Source organism: Pithys albifrons, chromosome 7 (assembly GCF_047495875.1).
Source record: "Pithys albifrons albifrons isolate INPA30051 chromosome 7, PitAlb_v1, whole genome shotgun sequence".
In the NCBI taxonomy this organism is placed as follows: Eukaryota; Metazoa; Chordata; class Aves; order Passeriformes; family Thamnophilidae; genus Pithys; species Pithys albifrons.
This window is the reverse complement of record NC_092464.1, coordinates 35,780,347-35,798,197: the sequence shown is the minus strand read 5'-3', so window position 1 is coordinate 35,798,197 and position 17,851 is coordinate 35,780,347. Positions and strand designations below refer to the sequence as shown.

Sequence of the window (17,851 nt, the reverse complement as noted above, 5' to 3'; positions counted from 1 at the left end):
CAATGTGTCTGTTGCTCTGAGTCAGAGCAGGAGCAAGGAGGTGCTTAAAATTATACAATATTGACCATCTTATAGCTTTATTTTTTTTCTCCTTTAATATCGGAATAGTCACTTAACACTTGGTATGAGGGGCAGGAATCACCACCTTTGCCTGGTGGACCTGCTATGCCTCAGTCTCATCATCTGAGTGCATTGTTCAACACATACCTTATCAATACAGACACTGAGCATATGCCTTCCAGTCTCCTGCGTGTTTTTCCTGACACAAAGTACTGGCTTTTCCTCTTTTGCTGCATTTTGCTCTTAATGTTGTCAGGAAACATTCAGTGGTCTGTGACTTGTTTGCTGAGTTTCTTGGGTATGGATCCTTTCCTGAAGTAAACTCCTGGTTTCTGCTCACTCACAAGTGCACACCTGATGATGCAGGTGATCATTCCTTATGCTGCCTGTGTGACACCTCTGTTACACAGTTTTGAAGTTTTTCTTCCTTTGAATAATCCCTGGAAGTAAGCTGATTTTTTTCCCTGATGCGTAAGTGGTCTGTAAAGCTGTTAAGGAATGCTCACTGGTTAAGAATGATTATTTTTTATCTCATCACCTGGAATGACAAGTGCCTGTGGCTGAATTAAACTGTAATAGAATTTGTATTGATTCAGATGCACTTCTTCCTCTGTGAGCTTTCTTCACTGATATCTGCTGCTGAAGTGCAGTTGAGACAACTGCAAAAATTAAGTGATTTACCAAATTCCATATGAATGTTAGATGATGGAGTAGATGCGATAGAAGAAGTAAAGAGCTGTGTACATTACAGACTGCTGTGTGAGTGGCACATAACAACTGTGTACAGCTAAATGGTTTCTGATGTCTATATCTTTAGTCCTTCATACAAATTCTGTGCCATTCATGACTTTTGATCATATGAGTAAAATTTTAGTATTCTCTATTTCAGCATTTTACTAATTTTTGTTGATAATTTATTTGGTGTTCCCTGTACTCACTTTCCTTTTCTCTCTCAATTGTTTTATGTCTAGACCAGGAGTATGTCTTGTAGTGTCCGGCCCAGGTTTTTTACATGCCCTTGCTGGGATGGCAAATGCAACCATTAACTGCTGGTAATTTAACTACATTTCTCCTTTAAAATTCCAATAGTTGTGTATTGTTCTTTGTTGCAGATATTGAGCTCCACGGTATTTAGTATAGTACTTTTTTTCTCCCTCTTTTCTGTGGGTAATGAGAAGGGAATTCTTCACTTGTCAATCCTAAAAGTAATTTAGTTCCACTTTTTGTATTCTTCTGGGCAAAATTCTCATTTTTTGTCCTACCCCATTGTGCATATATTAGAAAATCTATCAGCATAGCTGATTGTATGGATATGTTTGAAAATGAAGTTGATATTCAGCCTGTATTGATTTATTGATTTTGGAGATCATCTTCAAGGTTTTTTCTAAGTTTTGATCCATTTTGCCTTTGAATTACTGTATTTCATATGTGAACCAATTGACAACTGCATTGTTAAAATCCCTGTTTGCTTCCCACACAGACATTTAGGACAGTAATCAAGTATTGAATTAAAGAATGTCCAGAGTGATGCTATTTACTCCCATAAGCTCTCACTGAGACATGACAACTTTCGCAGGCCTGGCACAGAAAGGTGCTGGGAAAGCTGCACTCTGAGGTGTGTTGGGTAGAGCTGCAGTGATGCCAAGCACTGTATTCACAGAACAGTGTGTGATCTGGAACAATGGGATGTGGAACATTAAATGAGCAGTGGGTGATGGACAAGGTAATGGGAACACTGACATCAGGTCTCACATTTTGAAGAAAAACTTCTAGTGTTCAAATTCTTTTTTTAAAAATGAGTTATTGAGTAAAATTTTGCTGACACTATATGACCATGGATTAAAAAAAGAAAGATCATAGAATCATAGAATGGATTGGGTTGGAAAAGACCTTCGAGATCATCAGGTCCAATCCTTGGTCCACTCCAGTCCATTTGCTAGATCATGGCACTCAGTGCCACGTCCAATCTCAGTTTAAAAACCTCAAGGGACAGGGAATCCACCCCCTCTCTGGGCAGGCCATTCCAATGCCTGATTACTCTCTCTGTAGCGAATCTTTTTCTGATCTCCAACTTAAATTTCCCCTGGCAGAGCTTAAGTCCGTGCCCCCTTGTCCTATTGCTGAGTGCCTGGGAGAAGAGACCAGCCCCCACCTGGCTAGAACTTCCCTTCAGGTAGTTGTAGACAGTGATGAGGTCACCTCTGAGCCTCCTCTTCTCCAGGCTAAACAACCCCAGCTCCCTCAGCCTCTCCCCATAGGACCTTTCTTTTGAACAGTCGTGGATTTGATTGTAAGAAGGATGTGTTCATGGCATTTACTTATGGCTTTGCAAGACATATTTTTATTTTCTCACAAACTTATTTTTGTCTGAAACAAGGTCTGTTTACCTGACCTTTCATAAACCTGTACTCCTGGCAAAAAGTGAAGGGAGTGACTTACCTCGTTGGACAGATATTTGACAATATAGTAAGAAAATTATGTAAAACTTTAAGAGCAGAACTAAATCTCTTCAAGATACAGCTCTAGGAGTTGGCTTTCTAAAAGGTAGAGCAGTTTCATAGTGATATTTCATTATCAGGAAGTAGGAGTTACTTTGTTCATTAAAACATTTAAAGAAGTTCTGAAAAGATAAGTGAGAGAGGGTTTGTCACTGTCAGACTCAGTATATATGGATGACTGTAATCACTTTGCTGATGGCAGGGAATAAGCAGAATAAAATGTGTAGAGCATCCACCAAGCGTATTTTTCCATAAATATTTTCCCAAAGGTAAGATACAGCCTGAAGTTCTCATTTCACCACCTCAGGGGATTAGAACTGAGATTTTTGATTTATGGCAGAGAAATAGCCTGGTTATGAAGCTTGTATACACATATCCTCAAGGCTTATGGATGATTAAATTAGGATTATGCATGGAGTACACTGTAAATGTTTCAGCATGATACATTGTGTAGATAAATACAGTCAAAGGAAAGGCTGTATCTGAAGAGAAATTGCTAAGGAGAAAACACCTGGAAAGCTATTGACCCAATATTTCTATTTAATGTGAATGATTAAGCAGATTAATAAGACATCTTTCTTCTGTTGACTCAGCATTTAGGATTTTAAGGAGTTTGACCTACAGGTGGAGTAAAAGACTAGTTTTTATTCCCTGTAGGAAAATAATTTATTGTGTTTTGTGAAAATTCTAATGAAAATTGCACCTATGTTATTTGTAACCTGTATTGTAAGGTAATACTGCCCTCCACACATGGCCATGAACTAATTTAAGATCAGGACTGCTTGTAAACATGTTAATTTTTTTTAATTTCTTTGAGCTTTGGTGGTTTTTACTAAAAACAAAATGCAGGGAGAAATGCTCTCAGTCAGTCAGCTGACTTCTGCTGTGTTCCAAATTATATACAAAGAAAACCTAATTCTTACCAAAAATTGTATCCTGATGTGCTCCTTAGTTCTGGTGCTTGTGCATGTTACAGTATCGCCTCGATACAAACATCTTCATACTTTTTAGACCAATCAGTACTTTCTTGCTTTCTAGATGAGGTGTTGTTCCACTCAAACCACCTTGTCATGCATTTTACCAAACTTGAATGAAAATTTCCTGCAATATAACTTGTTTTTTAGAAATTTTATGGTAGATTCAAGTCAGTAAGTACGGTGAGATTGTCCTAAAACTGGAGACCCAAAAGCTGCTAGGAAGTCTGCTGTCTGACACTCTGATATTTAAAATCCATTCCTGTTTTGTGCTGGTCATTGTCTGTTCCTTTGGAGATCTGTGGATGCTGAAGGTGTGGACAGCATCCCAAGAGCCGTAGGATTTGACTTAAGAACTTACAGATGTGCTTTCAGTTACAAAAAATATATGTATGCTTAAGTTTCTTTCTTTTGTTTTGTTTTTAAATATACTTTTCTAGGCCTTTGATTGTTATTGGAGGTTCTTCTGACAGAAATCAGGAAACCATGGGAGCTTTCCAAGAATTTCCACAGGTATACAGACATACAACAGAAAGGTTTCAGTTAAATAATTGATGTTGTTTCTTCATTATTGTAGGAATAACAATCCCAAACACTAACAATTCCTAACAGGTCTTAAAATGCTGTTGATTTGCTCCATCTACTGGTTCAAAATTGACATTGTGCAAATAGAGCAGATTGCCTGAAATGTCTTTGTACATACTCATGTAAATTGCCTTTGTCTATTCTGAGATGGATGAAAGCAAAATAAACTTCCCAAGAAAAGAAACACCACTTTCTAGGCAAAAAAACCCCAAAAGCTTAAGCACTCAGATGAATGAATATGGTTTTGAGATAGTTTCCACCAGCTGACCTGCTGCATTTTTCTATGGGGATGTTTTCATCTTGTTGCTTTTCATTTGACATTTCTTTCATTTTATTAATGCTGCAATAGATGGAAATGAGAAAATCAATTTGATGAATCAATATAATGGTTATTTGCATTTATTCAGGTTGAAGCTGGTAGGCTGTACAACAAACTGTCTGTCCGCCCAAGTAGCGTGGAAGTTATTCCTGCTGTTATTGAAAAGGTATGAAAAAATACAAAATTAGTAACAGAACATCAGATAACTGTCTCCTTCTGTTTAAGTTTTGAGGATCTGTTTTTGTATAGTTGTTACTCTTAAGTAGTTTTATCCTGCAGATATGAGATGATGGTTGTTTGAATAAATTAACAACCAGAGAGGTTTTTCCTAGGAGCAATGCTATGGAATAGGTTAGAAATAGATTCTGATCCAATCTGATGCTTACTGATCCCAGCAGTGTTTTTTGTTAGCTTCAGACAGGGTTGGAAAATTTTTATGAGAGAAATGCTTTTAGCGAGAGATCCAGAAATGTACTACAAACTTCAGCTGTTTTACCATTCTGATGTGAAGGTTTGGAGGGGGGCTGTGGAGATGGTTGTGTTTGGGTTTCAAGTTTGGTTATTGCTTTGTTGGTGTTTTTACTGAGAGTGAGAGAGAACACATCCTTATCTCAGTGCTTCAGAGAGGATTAGAAAAGTCTCTTGGTACTGCTGCAGCAGCACTTCAGCCATGTCAGCCCAAATTCTGCATACAAAGCTACTGTTTCCAGAATTGCAAATTCAGCAGAGCATCTACCTCCAAATGAAGAACTGGAATCAAAAGTAATAGAAGATGGAGGCATTGGTTATCTTGGTAAACTCTGTTTATGCTGCTTTGAATAGAGTTCAGCATGAACATTTAATTTTGTATCTCCAGACTTAACAGCTGATAATACAGTTGTCTCATTTTAAAATAAACAAAAAGTATAGAGTCTAATATTGTGCATCTGCTGAAAGGCCCCAGGTGGTACATGGGCAAAAATGCAAATAGCAATCAAAACTTTATTGATATAAGTCACTCCATGGAAGCTTTCCCTGAAATGAATCAGCAGTGTGAAACTGTTTACCTTCTCTGCCTACAGAAGGGTTTTCTCTTGCCTTTTAAAACATAACTGTTTTTAAAATTCTGTGAAACAATGATTAAAACTGTGATTATCTGTTTTCTAGGCTGTAAGAACCAGCATATATGGTCGTCCAGGCTCCTGCTATATTGACATACCTGGGGATTTTGTGAATCTTCAGGTGAATAAGAGCTCTGTCAAGTGCGTAAAGATTACATTCATTATTTTTCAAGTCCCTGAAGAAAAGAAAATTTAGTTATAAGTTACTTTTATATTTTATTTTCTTAAACCAAGTAAATCCAGCCTCTAAACGTAACATGCCATCATAACATGATACAGATTACAGTCTGTAATGAAATGTGCAAAAATGGAGCAAATTAGTATGGTAATATAATGATGTCACTCTGTACATCTCTGGAAGAACACTACCTATAAGATTAAAGAAACAAGGAGGCAAAACTTCATAGCCTGTTTTAAGAAAATACATCCTATTCTAATGAATGCTGTAATGTGTGTAGTAACTGCAGTTTTATGCTAAACAATAGGTTTTCTCTTTCAGTATTTCTCGTTTTGAATTTTTTTAACAGCCTCTTTTGTTTTGCTTTACTTCAGGTATGTGGAATGCTGCCTGCCACCTCCCATCAGCATGGCTGAGCACTCCGCTGTATCCAAAGCAGCCTCTATCATTGCTCTTTCCAAGCAGCCTCTGCTGATCATTGGCAAAGGTAGCTTTGATGTAGCTTTGAGCTGTTCAAGTTCGGGACAAGAACAGTGACCAAAGTGATTACTTTTCCCCAGAAGTGTTAGTGAAACAAACAAACAAACAAAACTACCAGTAGAAAAAACCACGAACTTCTTTGGAATTTCATGTTAAAATCTGCTTTGGTTTTTTAAATATTTTTATTCTGTTTTATAACTGTTGTCTTTTTCATCTAGTTTAAGAGAAAAGTCAATTAATAAAATAGAAGTTTATGTAGAAAGAAATTGGGTAACAGTTCTCTTTAAATCTAGAGTAAATACCTTCCAAATCACTTCCAAAATGCCAGGCAAATTCTGTTAGAATACAGAAATTAATATTTTCTCTCTGATGCTCTGGCACATATAGCAAGAATCAGAATAACCAAAGGTCATTTTTCCATTTGATCTTACTGAAAGTGCCAGCCTACCTGTTTGGGGATATAAAGCAATAGAGCAGGTGTTGCTGTTATTGCTGCAGACTTTCCATCTACTCAGCCAGTGTAATTAATTTCTGAAGTAGAGGTGCCCCTGGAGATAGAGGGTAATTATTCTCTGTGCTGGTTCACTTGTTTTGTTCCTCCTTATGGAATATTAGCCAGTGCAGTGGTGCTGATGATATGGGTCAACCAGGAACAGAATTGAAATAATCAGCTTGTTTAACCCATGCTGTTTTACTGCAGATGTTGGAACAATCTGTATCTGTGTTTAATTAGGGAGTGCAATGATTGAAATGAGATGGATCCTATAATTGATTAGGTAATGAAATTGCAAACAGAAGGTACATCAGGAGAGGCTATGGGGACTTTGTCAAAAAGGTATTTGAAAGTGAAAGGTAGAAACCACAAAAATACATAGTTCTGTGTTTTGTTGATGTCAACAACTGAGAATCTACTCAACAAATGTATCTGTACTTTGTGTTGTATATGGTTGTTAGCAGAATTTTTGACATGCATACGAAAGTTTGTTCTTCAGTGTTCAAGACTCACAGACTGAAGTCATTGCACAAGGACCAGTCAGTTACTCCAGGTTGCCTGGGCAAGCTTAAGTCAGCAGCCATGTACTGAAGGCATCACAGTAAATGTGTGCACAAACAAACCTTTACAAGCTCATCTTCGGGCTTCTCTCTTTTCATTAAAGGCTTGTAGTAGGGCCTCTTTCGGCAGATTGCTATGGAGCACGTGGTACAACAGCATGCAGGGGGCAAGAAAGAAATGACATGACAACATAAAAGCCATTTCATGTTGCTGTTACAGAAGCCTCTGCCCCATGATACCAAACTTTACCACTAAAAATTGTCATTCTAAATAAACAAAATTTTGTAATTTCCCTTCCCTATTTCAGAGAAATAACTAAATAGTTCAGCTGAAGTCTTAACCCCAAATCAATCCCTTCTGTCGAAAATATGTGACATTTTAAACTCAAATATCTGTGGTTTGGCATGTTAGGTTTTGAGTTCTTCAGAATGAAAAATAAGAGACAGCTTTCATAATGGGGAACAGAACTCCTTGTGCCAATGTGTAATCAGGTTAATGGAAGTTCAAGGGAGTGCAGTCGGTTTCTGTAGTGTTAAGCAGTCTCTTTCATTTCATTCAGGTGCTGCTTATTCACATGCTGAAAACAACATCAGAAAGATGGTGGACTTTTGTGGACTGCCTTTTTTGCCTACTCCAATGGCAAAAGGAGTAGTTCCTGATAACCATCCAAACTGTGTAGCTGCAGCAAGATCCACGTAAATATAAAACAAGGCTTCTAATCCTAACATCTGAGAAACAGCTAGGAATTTTGGTGGTCTGGAGATGCCAGGGAAGACAAAATGCATAGAGGAAACATTTTTCAACCACATTTTGCACCTCATTGTAGGGCAGGAAAGGGGCAACATATTTAGGTGAATCACTTTAGAATGCTGACCAGGAAGATACTTTATCTGAGGCCTAATATTCTGGAACTGTGAAACTGATGCAAGATGTGTCAATGTAGCTAGTATGTGTTTCATACCATAAAATGGAACTGGCAAACAGTTTATTTTAAACAGACACTAGGCTAACTGCTGGCTTTTTATTTTAATGCCATAAACAGAAGCTTGGGATGCACTTGTTGCAATTGAAGTTTTGCCATCTGCTGTCTCTGTGTGGTATTTGCACTACACAATCAATAAATTGAACTTTATTTATAAAGAAAAGTAAGGTGTTTCAAACTGCACTGAAAGACTATGTTTCAAGTAATTTTTAAGAGCTTTTTTTGTCTTTCGGCAAAATTAATGGGAATGGACTGTAAGAACCCAACTATGTATGAATATGCACAGAGTCGGCTTGTAGATGGAGCATTTATATACACTGAGATTAAAATGTTGTCCATTTCTGAGCATCTTAGCTTTGTAACTGTTAAGTGTGCTGTTAAGCAAAATGGAGAATTAAAGAATATACCAAATGTTGCCTACCCATCTGAAAGGTAAATTACCAGGAGAGTAAAATGAGAGGTTCTGAGACTAAACTGAGAGATCCACAAATTTTAATTTTGACACTCACGATTGCCAGTGTCACAGTAGTGAGTCTTTTGCTTTAACCTCAGCGTCAATTACAGTATCTTGTTAGTCTCCTAATGTTGTGATACCTTTCCTAAACACAGTGTGTTAGAATAATAGTAATTGGTTTTCTTATGTTCCTAAACTCAAGAATGGCTTGGTGATAGGCTGTGTAAAACGATGCAGGATTTTAGGGCTAAAGAAGCGGCTTAAAGGAAGGATTTTGTGTATATTCTGGGGTGGTGATTAGGATTGCTTCTAATTGTGCAAAGATTATTAAATGTAATAACTACTCCTCATCTGATTCTTTCATTTCCCTCTATTAGGGCATTACAGCATGCTGATGTAATCATCTTGCTTGGTGCAAGGTTGAATTGGATTCTGCATTTTGGTCTTCCACCAAGGTTTCAACAGGATGTAAAGGTTATTCAGGTAAACAGGCAAGTTATTATCACTTAAAGGAAGTCTTCTGTGTTCTAGCATTGCATAGAGCAATTATTGTAAACTATTTTGGTAGTGTATTTCATGTGGCAGATGCTGCCCTAGGGACAATACAGTGCATATAGTTATGGCAGTTTTTCAGAGCTACTTACGATTTCTTTAATAATTTTTTGTTACTTCCTTATTTTTTTCTAAGAATGGTCACAGCATTGTTCCCACTGTTGAGAACTTCATGCTGCTGTAATAAGATGTGCAGACACTTCTATGCATTTGACTAATACAGGATTAGACTCGTGATACTTTCATGGTCTTTGGAACACTGGGATTTCCATCATTGAAAGCAAACTGTCTTTGAAATTGTTATGTCTTTCATACTGTTTGACTGTTCTCTTAGGTGATTTTTTTTAAATACAATTGCTTTCAGATCCCAAGTCAGTCATAATACAAGAGCTCAAAAATGTTAATAAAATGTTAATAAGAAAAGAGGAAGAAAGGCTATTTAACTACTTAATGAGTTTTACAGTTTGCCAGCTCTCAGAAAGACAAATCTTTGAGTTGTTTATGTCCTTAAAATCCTCTTAAGAGTCTGTGATTGAATAGGAGTAGTTGATTCAGCGTGCTGGTTGGCCTGCTTACAGTGGTCTGGAACATAATCTCAAATTCCAAACTTTACATCTTTTCCAGAGCAATGGTGTAAATTTTTAAGCTAATTTTTTCCAAATATACATCTTATTTTTACAAATACTGTTTTTAGAAATAATGCATATTTTATGTTCCTTTCTCTAAAGAATGTAAATATTATTTTCACTGTCAGAGATTAGTATGAAAATACTAAGTCAGTACATAGTCTGTGTGACATGGTCTTAAGTTAATTGTCCATGTAATCTCAGAATTTTCATTCATCACTTATAAAGCAAGTGGGGAAGTTGCTTCAGTCATTGCAACTTACTTTTCAGTTTCTTCATACTAGCTAAACTCTTACTGTCATGTAGCATTCACACAATTTTCTCAGTAAGGAAATTACTGCTTTGTATAGACTTTACAAGTATACCTAAGCCTAGTTCTCATATAACTGTCCCTAAAATCACCACCTTCTTCTCCTTAATGTTCTAAAAAAGTTCTATATGATTTCACTTTGAATAAAGGATTTCCTGATGTAATTTAAAGGAAAGACAAAGTTGTCTTTACAGCCAGCACAAGGTATGAAGACAATGTTAGACATGTATGTATGTTAGACCATGTTCCTCACTTGAACTGAAAAAACCAAATGTCTTTAATATCCTCAAGTTAATGGTGGTCTTTCTTTTTGAAATATAGATTGATATTTGTGCAGAAGAGCTGGGGAATAATGTAAGGCCAGCTGCAATTTTATTAGGTGACATAAACGCTGTGACTAAGCAGGTAATGTAATGTCTTATGTCCTCCTGTTTTGACCTTAATTTTTTCTGATTCATATAAAGTAAGTTGCCAGTTAAAAGAAAAAGAACCCCAACTGTTCAAGAAAAGCCATTTTTCAGGTAGTATATTCATGCTGTGCATCCAGTATGTTCTCAAGTTATATGTTAGATTCAGACCAGTGTTCCTGTGATTGTGCAGGTATCTGTCTTGACCATGTTATTCTTGATGCTTGTGTTGTTTTTTAAACATGTTGAAAGACACTTCGACATTTTAATATTGTTCCAGCTCTTAGAAGAATTCAGCAAAAGATCTTTGAAATATCCTTCTAATTCAGAGTGGTGGAAGAGGCTAAGAGGGAAAATAAAGAACAACGAGGAAAGATCAAAGGTAGTGTTGCATTAAAGAAAAGAGAAGGTTTCTTGCTTTAACAGGTACTGATGATACAATGTCAGTTTTGTCACTGCTCTGTATCCAACCTCCTCAATTACTTCTCAGTCATGTCACCCACACTTTGAAAATTTATGCTGTTCAGGTATGGGCTTACTCTTCTTAGGCTTTTGAGCTGTAACTTAAGTATTATGGGTGAAGTATTCTATTGTTTTCTATAAATTCAAACTGTGTGGAAGTCAATGAACTTTGGGATTAGATTCTTAAAGCCATTAGTAGAAGACCACAGTGAAACTGCTGTATTACAGGCAGCAACTTCTAAGCAGTGCACAGATACTACAACTACCTGCAAGTACTCCAAGTGGCTTATGTGAAGGTGCATTCTTAGATTTCTTCTGTAAATTGCAGTTTAGCAATGCTGATCTAAGTATAATCTATGTTGAAAGTAAGTAGCTATTAAGACTAAGAGACCACAGGTGCCTGCTATATGCCTGATTTTATGCAACTCATTCTGCAACTTCAGATGCATGTTTCCAAGATTGGGATCTAAAATAAATTCATTCTAGCAAATTGCTCCTTTCAACTACCTCCCAGCACACAGATGCCAGCTCACTTAGAGTTGTCAATAGTCAAACCCATGTGCAGAAAAATTTTACGTACCTCTCAGGTTAAACTGAGTTTTAATACCTTCTGTTGATGGGGCACTGAAGGGTTGCTATGCTGGTTGAGCCTCTGACAAATATGTTGTGTCACTAGGATAGATAGAAGAAAGAGTGACCTTGACGTAGTGCATAGAAAACCAAATATTTCATCCTTACCTAGTAGAGTGCATTTTTATTTCTGTAGTTATTATTTACATGTCTCAGTTTTGCACATTACCGTAAATTCTATCCATAGGAGTTACTAATATTTCTTATTTTTAAGGGATTAGCATTACAGAAATCCCTGCCTATGAATTATTATACAGTCTTTCATCACATCAGAGAACTGATACCCAAGGACTGCATTTTAGTAAGTGAGGGAGCAAACACCATGGACATTGGACGGACTATGCTTCCAAATTACTACCCCCGTCAAAGGTGTGGTATCTTTTGTGTTGTGCTAATCTATGTATAAATGTTTTCATTTAGCTGAAAAGTATGATGGTCCAAATTTTTGTAATTCTTTTTAAAGGTTGTAAATAAAAAATTAAAAATTTACTGGGTTGGGAGAGGGTTTAAGGAAAGTTTTTCACCTATGTATTGATGTCCTGTCATAGATTTTAACATTTCTCTGTGTGCTCTGCAACAGGATGGTGATAGTTTCTCACTCTCATGTGGAAAGTGAGTGAGGAGCATGGTGGTGAATTCCCTGACCTAGATGTTAATTTTTGTGCTCACAGTCTGTGGTAAATTTTGATTAAAAATAAAAACAATCATTGGGATTCTCATGTTGTTAAGAACTGTTATGGGTTTAGCCAGGTGGGCCTAAACTTAGGTTTTAAAGTTCAGCTAGGCCTAGGATTGTCAGCTGACTTGAGCTGGGATGAGCTAGCTAACACCTGACTCCTTCTAGCCAATAATATTGTATTCCATACCATATTGCATCATCTCAAAAGGGGTAAGAGCTGGTGTGTGGGTGTGGCTTAGTTCAGTTGCTTCACAGCTGTGGTGCCAGCAAGACACTCTGCTGTCCCAGGAGGGATGGGGAGGCCCAAGCCCAGAGCACCGGCTTAACATCATGTTATCTGAGGGAAGTAAAATATTTGTTCCTAGCTTTTCTCTCTGCTTAAGTCTGTCTCTGAAGTACCAACTTCTCTAGAATGATTTGTAGTTAAAATGGTAGAATTTGTGTTTACTGGGAAGTGGGAAGTTATTTCTTGTTATACATGACTTGTGTAAGTGTGTGTTACATTGTAGTTTCCTCTTAATTTTCTCTTTTCTGTATAAATACATGTAGTTAGTTTCAGCATAGACCTGGCTTTGGAAGTTTTTTTTTCCCTCTCTCCCTCTTCTTTTCCCCTTAGCTGGTTGGGGGGAGGAGGAACCCTTTTCACTCTGTCCTGGACAGTTGGCGTTTTGCCAGCTCAACCCAGGACAAGAACTCATATGAAAAGTTTTTCTTTGAAACTCTTGAAAATAAGGAAAACTTGAAAATTGGATTATATATTGAGCATGCTTTCATGTAAACCCTCCATGCCTAAAACATAGGTACTCATATTTGGAAGTGTTGGTGTCACTTTGATCATTACATGTGGTCAAGTTTTAATGTAAGTAGAAATTAAGTGCTGTGTTTGAACAGGAGGGGGAAAAGTAGTGTTATGTGATGTGAAACTTCTCATCTATGAAGCTTATACCTTCTTGCTAAAGTAGCACTAAAGTCCTAAATAAACCTAAATACTTTGTAAACCTAAATGTTTTATAAACAAAAGACAACCAAGAACCAAAGAAAACCCCACCCACATATTTCCAGTAGAGTTGTGGGAAGAGTTTGCATATTTTTCCCCAACATTTAAAATAAGGACACAGTAATGTTAATGATTGTCTCTTCAGATTGCATTGCACATATCTGAAAGCAAACGTGAAAAGTTAACCCTAGAATAATCTAGTTCTTTATGTACTTTTGCATCCATTATGTGCTTCCGATTGAAATGATCTAACTTAATCATACCTTTCAATTTGATTTCAAATTAGTTGAACAGAAGACTAAAATTCGAACAGCAGTATTTATTTGATGGCTTTCAGACTTGTAGGTGTATTTTCAAGGAATTAAATATAGAAATACTTCATGTTGTCTGTCTGTCTCTACACTAATAGAATGTTTTTGAAATATTGTTACTAAGCAAGCTAAAAGCATATGAGAATAGGTCTTTATTGTAGTACAACTAGTGTACAAGAGTTCTTAATTTTAATTACAGTTCCATTATGTTTATATAACTTAAAATATTTGCTGTCATATCAAGTGATTGGCTGAATATAATAATCAGTACATCTGGTATCTCTTTGTACCAATTGTTTATGAAACAGTATATGAATAGTATATGGCAAAGTATTAAAAGTAATTCACCATGGATTAATTGAAGAGACTGAGTAGAAATAAAGGTATAGTAATTCTGTATTCTCCCCTTTAGGTTGGATGCAGGTACTTTTGGAACAATGGGTGTGGGACTGGGGTTTGCCATAGCAGCTGCAATGGTAGCCAAAGACCGAACACCTGGAAAGCGAGTCATCTGCATAGAGGGAGATAGTGCTTTTGGATTTTCTGGGATGGAGGTGGAGACTATTTGCAGGTAACTGGGTTTTTTGCTGAAGAAGACACTCTTTGCCAGGATCACTTTAACTAGAAGGGCAGTGATGCTGCTGTTAGGTGAGGTACCCACAAAGCACATGAAAACAATCCAGAAACTCTACACATGATCATTTTTATGTTATTGTGACATAGTGCTCTACAGGTGTTGATTAGATCATGTTTCAGCTGAAAGTGATTTTTTAAAATTTATTTTACTTTTAAAGAAAATTAGCACTGTTAACATTTTACAGAAAGGGGCAAGTATTTCAGAATTCTTCCAAATGTGTCTTTCTGTAGGTACAACTTGCCAATTCTGATTATTGTAGTAAACAACAATGGGATTTACACTGGTTTGAATGCAAATGCCTGGAAGGAGATGTTAAAGTTTGGCGATCCTGCTACATGGTAAGCATCTTCAAAGTATGTCCTGTTAATTACAGAAGTGACCAAAATGGTCATTCTCTTCATTTTTAATGCTTTGTAATCCAGATTGAAATTGCTTTTAGAAAGGGAATTTAGTCCTGGGCTAAGTTCATGTAAGTGAGCACAAGTTACCAAAAGCAAGCAGCCATCCTAAGTACAGACTGTTGTTTGCATAAAGTGCAGCAGAGGGATGATTCTCTGTTAGTTGTCTTGGGTTCCTACAGCAGTTCAGGTCACATACAGAGCTCATAGTGGGCTAACATTAAATCATGATAATCTTCCAAGTACCTGAGGCTTGAGCTCTGAGTTTACACTGGACTTCTGCTTCTGGAACTGGAATCTCTGGAGAAAGAGAGCTTGGCTAAAGTTTTGGAATGTCTTCAGAAGATGAAAATGAGTATGATACCCTATAAACATAGTGTAAGTGATATAGTAACCATAGTTCTTCCAGCCCAGAAGAATTCAACAGGCCAGCACAACCATCTTGCACTTCAAAAGTCGTGCTAAAGTAATTAAATTGGTCGGTGTGGCAATTCTTCCATACCATTAATCCGGTTTTCTGTTTTGTTACAGTGTACCTCCTGTTTCTCTCCTGCCAAATTCACACTATGAGGACATTATGTCTGCCTTTGGAGGTAAAGGATACTTTGTTAAAACACCAGAAGAATTGCAGAATGCTCTGAAAGCAAGCCTGACTGACGAGCAAACACCTTCTCTTATAAATGTAATGATTGATCCACAATCCGACAGAAAGAAACAGGTATGTATATGTTTTCCTTTCTTTTTCTACAAGCTTCATGTTGGTGAGCTTCTGAAAACCTCAGAAACTATCACTTAAACCACAGAGAAGGCAGAGATAGTTGCAAGGCAGAAAGATTGTGTTTAGAGTTGGAAGATGGGAGAATGGGTCCTTTCATACCATGCCATCTGCTTTCCTTGTTATTTGCTTATTTGGGTTTTTTTGTCCCCCATTGGCTCTTTTAATGCGCAGTGGCCTTCATGACGGTTTCTGGATTTAAGGCTATTCCTTTTCATTCTTGACAAAATGAGGTGAAACATTTTTGAGCAGTCTTTAATTCCTGTGGATTCCTACTGCTAGCTAACTGTTCCTCTTACTCTTTGTCCATTCTGATATGGTTTTTATTCTGTGTTGGTTTGTTTTTTTGCTTCCAGGAATTTCCCTGGCTGACTCGTTCGAACCTGTAGTAGAAGAGGATGATGATTGTGGTGCAAGGCAGTACATTAAACAAAACTGAACTGGTTTCCAGAATTGGAATTGATACAACTGTATTTTACATAGCCATTGGAATAAAGTGGAATTTTAGAACTGCCATTAGAGGAAACTTTAAATGCTGAAATTAATGAATTGTTAAATGAGAAAGACATGTATGAATGTATACTAGGCCTTCTAGCAGATTGTACAGAAACACTGATCATAAAATTACATAGTTTTTCTTTTTTCTTTTACATAGTAATGCCCATCATTTGTGAATTAAAATCTTGGATGTTCTGGATGAACAGAATAGGTTGAGTGGTTTATGCTGACCAAAACATGGAAGTCTTTGGCTATAGTCTGCAACTATAGTAGCTTCATTTTTAACCAGCCACCAACATGCTGCTTGTTAGAGACTGTCCTCTAAGGACCAAAACAAAGCATCTTGTGCAAAATCCTGCTTGCCCTCATTATGTGTCGAAGCCTATTGCATTGATAGTAGCTTCCTAATTTTACAGATTCTTTTTCAGATTCTACTAAATGTAGAAACAGTGTATTAAAAATCCAGACTTACTCAAGAGCTGTTTCTTTTTACTGAATTTTTTTTGTTAACTGGGACTTATGGTGCTTGTTGGAAAATAAAATCTTAGTTTTTTGTTTGGAGCTTTGCTCTTCACAAAAAACACCCTCATCCCTGTAGGTTGAAAGTATATCTGTGTTTATTAGTGAGATTTCCAGGATGAATAAGATGAAAAATCTTTGTGGTCAGAAGTATTTTAAAAAGAACATTACCACTACTGCAAAAATAACAACAACAAAAAGCCCACAAAAAGTCTCAAACCAAAACAAAACTAAAGAAAAATCCCTTGCCAGAGGAACAAAAAAAAAAGTGTTAGACTGAAGCATAATGTTCATTTTGGCTGCCATCACAAAGCAACCACCAGTGCTCATGCTGTGGCTGGCTAATTATGCAATAAAGGTTTTTCATATAATTTTCTCCACTGTCTAGAAACCCAGTGTCCATCTTACATTGACTGTGATGCAGAGGCAACATTGAATGCAGATAATTGGCCTACCTGAGGTTCTGTCTGCTGTGTTTTTGCCTGTTGTTGCATCTGACTATTTGACTTAAGAGAGAAGTAGTTCTTTCTTTATGCTTCTGTCATGGCCTACGCAACTGCTATTCAGGATACTACTATGCAGATTACTTTATATTTACATCTGTTCTTAAATTCAGTGGGTTGTTCTTTGTTCTTACATACACAAAAGGGGAAATTCTGTCTCTGATTTGGGTTTTGATTGCTTTGTTTTCTATTATTTCATTGGCAGTATGTGTTAGTTAACTAGTGGAAGGCACTTGGATGACCCAAGAAAGAAGAGGACTGGACTGGCAGGGGTTTGTGGCCTCCATATAGGTTTGTTGCAAAGGCTTGGCTTGTTGGTTGCTGCACTTCAGTCTGGGTCTGACATAAGGCCTCAGGTTACTGTTAGGCTGGAATGTCTCTGCACACTAGAACAGGAAGATAATATCTGACATGAGCAAGGGTACCACAGTCTGACTAGATGTACCACTGCTTCTTACATGTGTGGGAATTGGGAATAGCCACGTGGCACTATGAATGCTTGAGTCAAGAAAGGTAATATCCTTAGGGAGGGCGAGGAAGTGCAAAAGGATAAAATCCTAGAATGGATATAACTCACAAATGTAAGACTGCTGAAATGCAGAGTTGCTGTATTCTCAGAAGTACTCTGCAAAGATTGTGGAACAATGTTGGATCTTGTCATTAATTTTGCTGCATTCTTTTTCTCTCTCAAATTTATTTTGGTATGTTGCAATGATTAAACACAATCTATTATGATGGTATAAAGTATCTGTAAGAGTTAATGCTGGAACTGACCACAGGGGAGATAATTTGCGTTGGATAAGTAAGTGCATAAATTCTTGTTTTATACTTGAAAATTAATAAAAAGTGATTTTCATATTGTT

At 37.0% G+C, this 17,851-nt stretch overlaps 1 protein-coding gene across 2 annotated transcripts in view; it reads left to right on the top strand.

The window, feature by feature from the left end:
* The window catches only part of HACL1 (2-hydroxyacyl-CoA lyase 1), a 20,130-nt gene extending 2,279 nt beyond the window's left edge, over positions 1-17,851 (top strand). For both annotated transcript variants that reach the window (XM_071561027.1, XM_071561026.1), the window contains exons 4-17: positions 1,032-1,112; positions 3,973-4,045; positions 4,525-4,602; positions 5,583-5,677; positions 6,089-6,201; positions 7,808-7,943; positions 9,062-9,167; positions 10,494-10,577; positions 10,860-10,961; positions 11,886-12,040; positions 14,071-14,229; positions 14,526-14,633; positions 15,225-15,411; positions 15,825-17,851. In XM_071561027.1, coding sequence (XP_071417128.1) covers positions 1,032-1,112; positions 3,973-4,045; positions 4,525-4,602; positions 5,583-5,677; positions 6,089-6,201; positions 7,808-7,943; positions 9,062-9,167; positions 10,494-10,577; positions 10,860-10,961; positions 11,886-12,040; positions 14,071-14,229; positions 14,526-14,633; positions 15,225-15,411; positions 15,825-15,857 — 1,510 coding nt within the window. In that variant the 3' untranslated portion in view covers positions 15,858-17,851. The remainder of the gene's footprint in view (positions 1-1,031; positions 1,113-3,972; positions 4,046-4,524; positions 4,603-5,582; positions 5,678-6,088; positions 6,202-7,807; positions 7,944-9,061; positions 9,168-10,493; positions 10,578-10,859; positions 10,962-11,885; positions 12,041-14,070; positions 14,230-14,525; positions 14,634-15,224; positions 15,412-15,824) is intronic.